Source organism: Chrysochloris asiatica, unplaced genomic scaffold (genome assembly GCF_000296735.1).
Source record: "Chrysochloris asiatica unplaced genomic scaffold, ChrAsi1.0 scaffold00034, whole genome shotgun sequence".
Taxonomy (NCBI): Eukaryota; Metazoa; Chordata; class Mammalia; order Afrosoricida; family Chrysochloridae; genus Chrysochloris; species Chrysochloris asiatica.
This window is the reverse complement of record NW_006408552.1, coordinates 13160314-13169809: the sequence shown is the minus strand read 5'-3', so window position 1 is coordinate 13169809 and position 9496 is coordinate 13160314. Positions and strand designations below refer to the sequence as shown.

At 54.8% G+C, this 9496-nt stretch overlaps 1 protein-coding gene across 1 annotated transcript; it reads left to right on the top strand.

Moving 5' to 3' along the window:
* Window positions 1-764: 764 nt before the first annotated feature.
* Window positions 765-9300, top strand: BRI3 (brain protein I3). Its single transcript, XM_006859751.1, has 3 exons — window positions 765-900; window positions 1846-1948; window positions 9168-9300. Exons 1-3 carry the CDS (start codon window positions 765-767, stop codon window positions 9298-9300), a joined length of 372 nt encoding a protein of 123 aa, XP_006859813.1.
* Window positions 9301-9496: the final 196 nt, after the last annotated feature.

Genomic DNA, 9496 nt, shown 5'->3' with positions numbered 1-9496 from the left:
CTGGCAAGACTCAACTTTAAGTCAGGACTCTGCCCTGACAGTCCTGGTCAAGCAGTTTCCTCTTCTGACCCTCAATTTCCTCCCTCCCCCTCTTCCCGGGTGGAAACTGGAGAACAAGATAGTACCGCGTTTATTAAACTGCAGGTGCCCAAACAATTAAGGTTTTGTCCCAAACGGGGGAGTCATTTGTGGCCTGTGGCCACAATCCCCATAAATGACCTATTACATCCAGAGAGAGCAGTAGGTCACGGTTCGGGTGCACACCGGGGTTTTCCTGCAGGCTTGTCTTTTCACCAATGTGGGTTCGCGGGTCCAGGAAATGCTGACGACCCCCGCTACTCGTGCTGGGGGCGCTGACCCCGTGTGGGTGTGGCCAGGGTGTGCTGCTTGGAGGGTAGAGGGACAACGTGGTGGGTGGGCCGGGGTGTCCAGTTCTGGTGTGCAGGGTCCGTGAAGGTCGTGGATTCCGCAGCGGAAGGCGGGGAGAGCGGGGCAACAAAGGTCCCAGTCAGGTATCTCCGGGCCGTCGTGGGGCAGCGGATATCCCCCGAAGGGTGCACGGCCCCTTTAAGACGCCCCACCCCGTGCCCGGCCCCGCCCCGCGGGAGCAGTCCACGTGACCCGGGTCTTGTGACAGGCGAGGTGGGGGCTCGAGGGGAGGCGCGAGGGAAGCCCACGGCGTCCGGGAGGTGGGAGGGAGCCGGCCGGGCGTCCCCGCCGGAGCTGAGCGGGAGCGAGAGCGGGAGTGGAGCGGGGCCGCAGCCATGGACCACAAGCCCCTGCTGCAGGAGCGGCCCCCCGCCTACAACCTGGAGGCCGGCCCGGGCGACTACGCGTGCGGCCCGCACGGCTACGGGGCCATTCCCGCCGCGCCGCCGCCCTACCCCTACCTCGTCGCAGGTGCGCGCGGGGCCCGCGGGGAGGGCGCGGGGCGCGGCGGGCGAAGTTGGGGCGAGTACCGCGGTGACCTTAAACGCCAAACAAACTTTCCCCGACGCCCCCGCGGGGTGGGGCCCGGAGGAGGGGTGCGGGGGCCCGCTGGGGTCCCGCCCCTCCGGGAGAAGTCTTCCCAACTGCCTGCTGGACCCCAGCCCTCCACCCTGGGTGCCGCCCGCAGGCCTTAAGTCCACCCGTAATCCGGTGCCCCCTGCTGGCCATCTACCCTCTGGGGGTCCGGTGCCCCATAGTCTAATGCGTTCTTGGGGTCCGATACCACCTGCCGGGCTTTTGCCCTCCTGAAGCTCTGGTGCCCCCCCAGCCGGCCTTCTGTCCTCCCTGGGTCCGCTGCATGCAGCTGGTCATCTGCCCTCACGGTCTCCCTTGCCTGCTCTGATCTTATACCCTCCCGAGGTCTGCTGCATCTGGTCGGTCCTCTACCTGCTTGGGGTCCTCTGCACCCGTCATCGGTCCTATGTAGGTTCCCAGCCTCGCATCAAACCTGGCTTTGAACCGGTTCATTCTGTTGGATGCCCTGCTGAGGATTCGCATTCCCACCGCAGATACGGTGACTAGGATTCTACATATTAACTAGACCCCCAGGAAATACATGTCTGCCTTTAGACTCACCTGGGGGTCAGTAAGCATGACTTGAGTATGGTGTTAGGATGTCAGTTCTGGTTCAGCGTTTCGGTGGAAAGGCAAATTCTGATAGGGGGTTGAACTGGATCAAACCGGTTGGAGGCCCAGATTTCAAATGAACTTTGTATAGTAGGACTTAGGGGCCAAGAGGCTGTTTCTTTGATGATGTAAAGATTGAAGGATTTCTTTGCGGGGGCGGTAGGGCAGGAGAGGCAGTCTTAGACTCCTTGAATTTTCTCCTCATCTGCCTCCCCACTCCCACCCCAGGGCTGCCCACCCACCACCCCAGGGTCTACAGCATCCACAGTCGAGATGTCACCCGGTACCCTGCCAACTCGATCGTGGTTGTCGGCGGCTGTCCAGTCTGCAGGTAGGCACAGTATCCAGGGCCTTAGAAGGGTGGGGTGGGGGAGTAGGTGGGTTTGGACTTGAGAGCGAAGTCTGTAGAGCTTATGGGTACTGGAGGCTCACATCCCATTGGTCCTCTGTCTTGGGGAGTGTACAAGTGCTTTCAGGTGTAGGACGCTGACCATCAGAATAACAGCCTTTCCTCCCCACCTGCCTGGGATCAAGTTTGTTCTTTTCTTCCAACTTCCCCAAGCATTCTACAATTGATTCTTTAAAACAATGGGAGGTTTTGCTTTGTTGGAAGGGGCCATTTGGGGTGTGGGGGCAGGAGACCTCTAATCTTTGGCCATTGTGTCCAAGGAGTGGCACATCTGAGAGACCAGGGCAGGGGCAGCAGCTCTGAGGGCGGCTTTATCTGAGTCAGGACCTCAAAATCCCTAGGCTTGGCTGGAGTGGGAGCCCATGGCTTTTTGTAGGGGCAAGAGAGTGTTCCTATCCTCAAACAGATCTTGCAGAAATTTTCTGAGGACTGTTTTTGTGAGCCCAACAGGGCGCCCGACCACTTTTGGCGTGTGTCTTGAGGACACAAATTCAAATGAGACTTGGGAGGCAGGAGTGCGTGGGACATTGAGAAATTCAAGGCAGAGTTGGCAAGGATGGCTTACACAATTAGACTAGTGTTCTAATGGACCATGTGAACTTGGGTTCACAGGAAGAACTAGATGGTACCCGGGTACCATTACCGTCAGCTTTGAAAGGGATCCCATTAGAAGGTCCTGGATAGAGTGGGAGGATTTGTGGAACAAAATTCAAAATGATTGAAAAAAAAAAGAAACTACTGCTCAGAGACTGGTGAGAAACCCTGAGACTGGCCTGCAGTCACCCTTCAGGTCTGCAACTGAACTCACTCCTATGGCTCAACTGTCAGGCAAGCACTAGATAGAGATCTAGTGGGAGCAACAACACTAGTGAGGGATGCACACCAAAGTCTGCTTACCCAAGGCCAACATTCAGAAGGGTGGGGAAGAAACAAGAACCCCCCCGGAGGCAGTGGGTAAGTGATGCTGCACTGAGGTGACTGCAGTCACTGAGGTGGGATGGGAGAGCTGCCCTCTACACCTGCGCTCAATTCCCAATAAAAAGTTTAAAAAAATAAAGGACAGGTTCCAGGCTGTGGTTGGGAGGAGGCAGGTGAAGTCTCAGGAGAGATTAAGAAATGCTGGTGTAGACCTAGATTGAATTTTGGAAGTGTGTGTGTATAGGCCCAGATTGAGTCACATGATGAGGCGGGAGCAGACGGTGGCACACAGTGGTGGAAACAGCTGTCTGGCAAGGGTAGGGGGCCATCAGAGATGAACCCAGGAGACTGGACCTTGTCCACGCCACCTTCCTTTTTTAGGAATGGGGGCTGTGGGGCAGGAGAGAGCCATGAGGAAACCCCCATTCACAAACCCAAATTGGCACCGGGCTAGGAGTTTGAAGAACATGAGGAAGAAAACTAGGTACTTTTCATCTGCCCTCTGGGGGTGTTGGAACTGGCTGTGTAGGGAAGGGCTATGTGGACAGGGGCGGGGGGTCAGATGCTGAGCGGGGAGTTGCACCCTCCCAGAGTTCAGACAGCCCCTTGGAGAAGTGTGTTCCAAGGTGGGTGGTGGGGAGCCTGCTGAGGTGCCCATGGACAATGTTTTCTTGGGCTGGGGTCTCTCAGAGGTCTTCCAAGAGAGAAGGCAGCTGGACAGTGCTGGGTTTGGATCCTTGGCCACCAGGGATCAGCTGGGCCTGCTTCCTGTCTGGGGAATGGGGTGTCTGTGATGTCCAAGGTCCTTCTTGGCCTGAGCTCGGGGGACTGGAGGCCAGGTTTGTGTAGCCTGTAGAAGTGGGAGGATGTGGCCAGGATGGTTCTGGGAAATGTTGGCTGTCTAGGTGTGGCAGAAGCTGGACAAGGACATGCTGTACCCATCTGGTCTTCAGAGACAGGTCTGGGCAGAGGGTAGGCACCTTTTGTTTGGGAGTCGGCCAGTCCCCTCTACCCCTGGATGGCAAGAGGTGGGTTTTCTCAGACAAGGTGGGTCCCAGGCCTTTACACTCATTCCCCCTGTGTTGTGGCCCCAATGCCCCTTGTCTCTGGGAAGGAGGGATGCAGAGCGGCAGGTCCTTCCCATGGTGGCCCCCAGCACTGTACTCTGTCACAGTGCACTCTGGGGCTCCTGGAGGCCTTCTTGGAGCTCACAGTGCCAGGCTGGGCCAGGGGGCAGGAAGGAGGAAAGGCAGGGGTGTCCCCTGTTGGCTCTGGGGGCTGCGGTTGTGACTCCCTGGGACAGCTTGCCCTCTGAGAGAGGGTATGAGACATGTCCCTGTGAGAAGAGTTTGGTTGGCCAGGTGCTGGCCTCTTGGGGGTGGGAGACAGGAGTTGGCCCAACCTGCTGGGCCGTGTCCCCTCCCTGGAGCTTGGCAGACATGGGCAGTCACACGCTGGCTGCCGTGGTTCCGCCAAGCAAGTGGGGCTTGGCAGGCGAGCCGTCTGGTCACTGCTGCCTGGCAGCGCCTGAGTTAGCAGTGACCCCACCTTCCCCTTGGAGCCACTCACAGGCAGGCACGCCTCGGTGGGGTGTGGGGTGTTCCCAGGTGCAAGCCCAGGGGGAGAGATTAGAGGGTGTCCTGACCCAGGCTAGCCTCATCAGGGGCCACTGGGTCCTGGGGGGTTTTAGGGACTGCCAAGTTCAGGGTCAGGCTATGGGGTCGGGGTGGGGGCAGCTGGTGGCCCAGGGTGAACCCTGGGAGAGGGCAGGATGTCACCACAATGTTGGGACTTTGATAAGGCGGACTCCTGGCTCCGGGGTGGCGGGTGGGCGTGGGCAGGGTCCCAGGCCCGGCACCCCAGTGAGGACAGCCTGTGTGCTGTGTGTGTGTGTTGGTGCTGAGGGTGCCTGGTGTGTGGAAGGGCCCAGTGGTTATCTGTCTAGAGTGCTACAGAAACCTCAAAACAGAGCCCAGAGGCTCTTCCCAGCTGCCATGCCTCACCCTTTGGGTGGCTTTCTGGAAAGTGGGCAGGATAGGTTGGGAGAGGGGAAGGGGTGGGGAGCCAGGGCTCTGGGAGGCACACCAGTGTCCGGAGGGGTGAGGGCTCTTGGCTGGGTCAGGTCTGGGACCCCCATCTTGCCCATCTGAACTGTGGCTCCCAACTAGTGCCCCTGGGGGTGGTGAGAGACGGTCTGTGGGGGATTCCAGACAGTGCACTGACCGCGGGTCGCCCCGAGTGTCTGGGCCCCGTGCCTCTGGTGAGGGGGGTGGGGATGGAGTGAGTGGAGGACAAGGGGCTTCCTGCCTGGTGCCCCCGTGCCCCCTCCTTTCCTAGGGCCACTTTCTCTGCGAGGTGAAGGAAGTGTCTTCAGAAATGGTTCCCCAATTTTCATACTTCCCGTGGCCTCCCCCGCATGACCCTGAGGGATTGCTCAAATTTGGAGGCAGAGCTGCAGCCTGAGCCTCAGCCATGGGGGCAGCCAGTGGGCAGATGTGTCCTGTGAGTGTTTTCTTTAATTGTGTGCTTCTGGTGAAAAGTTGACACAGATTAGGTTGCCACTGAGCAATTTCTAGTTTCTTCAGTGACATTTCATAAATAGTGAGAAAGTGTGTTAACTTTCTCATGACTTCCGTTCTAGTTGTTTTGTTTCCAGGAATCTAGTTTCCCTGCCCCCTGCTTACTGTTTGCTTTAGAATGTTCACTGGTTGGTCTCACATAGATGGTGTTTCAGAGGAGCACAATGGGAGTCTTACTCACAGGTGGTAGTCTTTATTTTATGAGCCGTTCAGTTATTTAGTGTTAAAGGACTCTTAACTTTCTAAACTTCTGTGAATTGGGTGAAAGTATACAGAGCATTTCATCAGTTTTCCCTTTGACAAATCATGCGCTTAGTTTCAGCTCAGTGATTGCAGTCCCCTCCATGTGACATCATTTCTCCCACTTCCTCCTGGTTTCTTGTTCCCATTCCTCTTTCCCCCACCTTTCTGGACTTTGTTCTTGGGGCCGGGCTGCCCTTTCCCAATCCATGGTGTGTGTACCTCACTAGGGTTGTTGTCCCCTCATCTACTGTGTGGCCGAAAATGGAGCCACGGGGTAAGTTCGGTTCCAGACCTAAAGGGTGTCCAAGGGCTAGAGCCTCAGGGGTTGGTCTGTCTCTGTCAGACCAGTAAGTCCAGTCTCTTCTGTGATTTTGAGTATTGTCCCACATTCTCTCCCCCTCCATCCAGGACCTTCTAATGTAATGTTAGGGGCTTTCGTATCAGGGGGTGTCTCTAGTCTCCACTTTCCCACAAGTCTGTCAACTTTATATTGTGGTGGGTGAAACCATTTGATCCATGCTAGGCCCCCAAATCTGGGCTTTTCAAGAATTTGAGTTCTGTTCCACATTGGCTCTCCCATTCTGTCCGGATCTGCGTGCTCCTGATTAGAGTGTTAGTAGTGGGACCAGCTCGCTTTCCTGGGTCTTAGGATCCGTGTCGACTATTTCTGCTTGGAGCCTTTGGTTCCTTCCCTTTTCTTTTATTCTGGACAGACCAAAACAGGTACCACCAACCCCTCACTCCCTATTTTTTTCAGAGCTTGCTTTACGCCATTTCACTTTTGTGAAAAAAGGCAAAGCACGAAACCAGCCGTCTTTACTGAGCGAGTGGCTTCGCCAGGCTCCTTTCCCAGTGAACCTCAAGCCCTCTAGCTTTGCCCTGTCTGGGAACATGGTGTGTAGTAGGCTCTGTGTGATGTGGTTATGATTTAGTAGGTTAGTTGTGAGTCTGAGCACACTTAAGATTTCCCCATATAAGTGGTTATTCCTTGTTTTGTGTGGGCTTCACAGAAACGCCCTACTTTAGGATCACGGGGGAACCCTGTAGTTGTGTCTTACATGGTGGCTTGTGGATTGGACCATTAGAAGAGTTGAGGTGGGTTCTCGATTCAGGAACCCCTGGATTTTCAGTCTGCAGATTATGCTGATGACACCCATTATGGGCTGGGGCAGTCTGAGATGACTATAAGCCAGCCACACAAGCACTCTACCCCCCACCCACATTCCCCTCACCAAGCCCTTTGGCATTTGGAATTGTGGAAACTGGAGTGTGGTGTGTCCCCACAGTGGGGAGTGCTTGGAACTGTGGGATCAGCACCCACACCAGCTTCCTGCTCTTCCTTAAGTACTGACGGGACAGCTCTGCCCAGGAGGGAGTTGGGGGTGGGTCTGGATGGGAAATGACCGCAGCTCTAGGTGGTATGAGTGGGTGTGTGGGGATCAGGCTCTGGGTGGCCTTTAGCCAGGATGGAATCTGGGTGGAGAACCAGGGAGGAGGTTAGGGGCACCCTCACCTGGGACCCAGAGGCACAGCCCCTCTTGTAGATGGGGCTGCTAGTATGGGACGTGCACCTTACTAGAGTTTCTGTGACCAGACACACTGGGCTCCTAATGGCTCTGATCATGGACCACCTCTGCCTGTCTGTGGGATATTCTAACTGGAACCCGCTTTTCTGGGACTTTCCTCTGAGGGGCATTCGTGCATGTGGACCTAAGGGTCCGATGCTTGGCACCACTTTGCTGACACAATACAGTCCAGACAGGAAAGGGGGACTTCCCAAGTGGATACAAAAGCAGGCCTCATACTTTTAAGGAGGCTTGGTGACACAGTGGTTTAAGTGCTCAGCTGCTCACCAGAAAGGCAGTAGCTCGAACCCATCCAGCTGCTCCAGGGTGAAAATACCTGAAGATTTACTCCCCGAAAGTTCTACTCTAGTCTCTGAAATTGCTGTTAGAATTCATTTGATAATACTGAACACAGTTTCCTTGTGGACCCTCAGCCCTTGTCTGGTTAACACACGTTTACCCAAAAAGGGCGTTGGCAGAGAGTTTGGGAATGGGTGAATAGAGTCCAGGGCTATTCATCAAAGGGACTTTGAGAGCCATCATGGCGTGGTGTCCATGATGACTCTGCAGGGAGTGGTAGCCGGGTACCATCTATTCCTTCTGGTTTCAGTCATTTAGTCTGTGTTTCATGGTAGACTCTCGGCCCCAGTGACTACTTACTTTCTTCCCTGTCCAGATGTGTGGGCACCATCACAGGTACTACCCCTGCTTTTCTTTCCGTACTTCACTGTAAGGCCACTTGCCAAGTGACCAGACCTCTTCAGGGGTAAGGGTTACAAGACAAATCTTTGATCACTACCTGTTCATTGTGGGCACCCTTCCTGAGGAACGTCTAGAGTCTGCAGCGTGGGGACGCCTTGGTACTTGCTCTGCTTTTTGTTAACTGGACATTCCAACAGGGCGGCAAGCCTGGGAGCAGCAGTGGCCATAGTGGGCCGCGAAGAGGAGGCTGAAATGATGGGGGTGTGTATATGGGGGGGCCTCCGGTGGCCAGTGTGAAACTCCCCCTCAATAACACCATGCTGTGGCATTGTGGGCTAATGTGCTGGACTGCAAAGTCGGTTTGAACCTCAGGGTCAGTGGTTGAAGCTCACTAGCTGTTCCTCAGAAACCCTGCCTCTCTGGTCACTGTGAGTTGGTCAGCCTGAGGAAAGCTTTCATTTAAAGCTGCTGGAAGGGTCCACTTCATTCCCTACTAATATCCTTATTGGTTCTCAGCTGCTGCAGGAGCCTGGCCTGTGCAGGGTCACCCTGATGTCACCGGGTGTGGTGATGTCACATCTATCGGGCCTGGCTTAGCTCCTCGGAGATGACACATTTAGGTGACTTAGATATTAGATGCAGGAGATTTATAAAGTTTGTGGAAGATGAAAAATTTCCAGGAATTTATGGAAGTCCCTTTATATGATGAGCATCAAATCCAACACTTAGAAATCATACCTTTCTTATGATAGATGGCCTTGTAGATAGTATATGAACATGGCTGGTATTTACTCCATTTTTCTAAAATGTGAGTAACCATCTAGGGGGTTATAGAACTATCTAAGATCATCTCTCCCCCAGTTAACTGTGTTGAAAGGGAGACTAGACCTAGATTTTTCAGATGCTACAATTCTGGAATTGACTGTGCTCCTTAGTGCAGGGAGGGAGACACGTGGCCGGTTCTGTCAGCAGACTGCTCTCGTTTTCCCAAGTGCTCAGTGGCTTCAAGTGACGTCTCCCCTGCCCTCCACGGTGTGCAGAGCTGATAGCAGCAGCTCCCAGCATGCTCCGGGGCTGCCTGCTGCTTTCCCTAGAAATCCAGGCCCCAACTCCCTATTCTCTCTCTCTCCATAGAGTCGGGGTCTTGGAGGACACGTTCACCTTCCTGGGCATCTTCTTGGCCATCATCTTGTTTCCCTTCGGGTTCATCTGCTGCTTCGCCTTGAGAAAGCGGAGGTGTCCCAACTGTGGAGCAACCTTTTCCTAAGGGGAACGCGGTCTTTTCTAATGTAAATGTCGTGTACAATAGCTTTTCCCCCCAAAGCTTCAGGACTGTTTTGTAAAGTGTGGGGTCCCAAGCCTTGGGGGGGTCACCCAGCAGGATGGTGGCTCAATACAGCACTGCTTCTAAGTTCTGTGATCTGAGGAAGGTGAGGAGTACTGTTTTAATAAATGAAATTCAT

What these genes read in the sequence shown, in the direction of transcription:
- BRI3 (XM_006859751.1), top strand. Translation starts at nt 765, where the DNA reads ATGGACCACAAGCCCCTGCTGCAGGAGCGGCCCCCCGCCTACAACCTG. An exon ending in CTACCCCTACCTCGTCGCAG is followed by an intron (nt 901 to 1,845) that starts GTGCGCGCGGGG and finishes CTCCCACCCCAG; the next exon opens with GGCTGCCCACCCACCACCCC. An exon ending in GGCGGCTGTCCAGTCTGCAG is followed by an intron (nt 1,949 to 9,167) that starts GTAGGCACAGTA and finishes CTCTCTCCATAG; the next exon opens with AGTCGGGGTCTTGGAGGACA.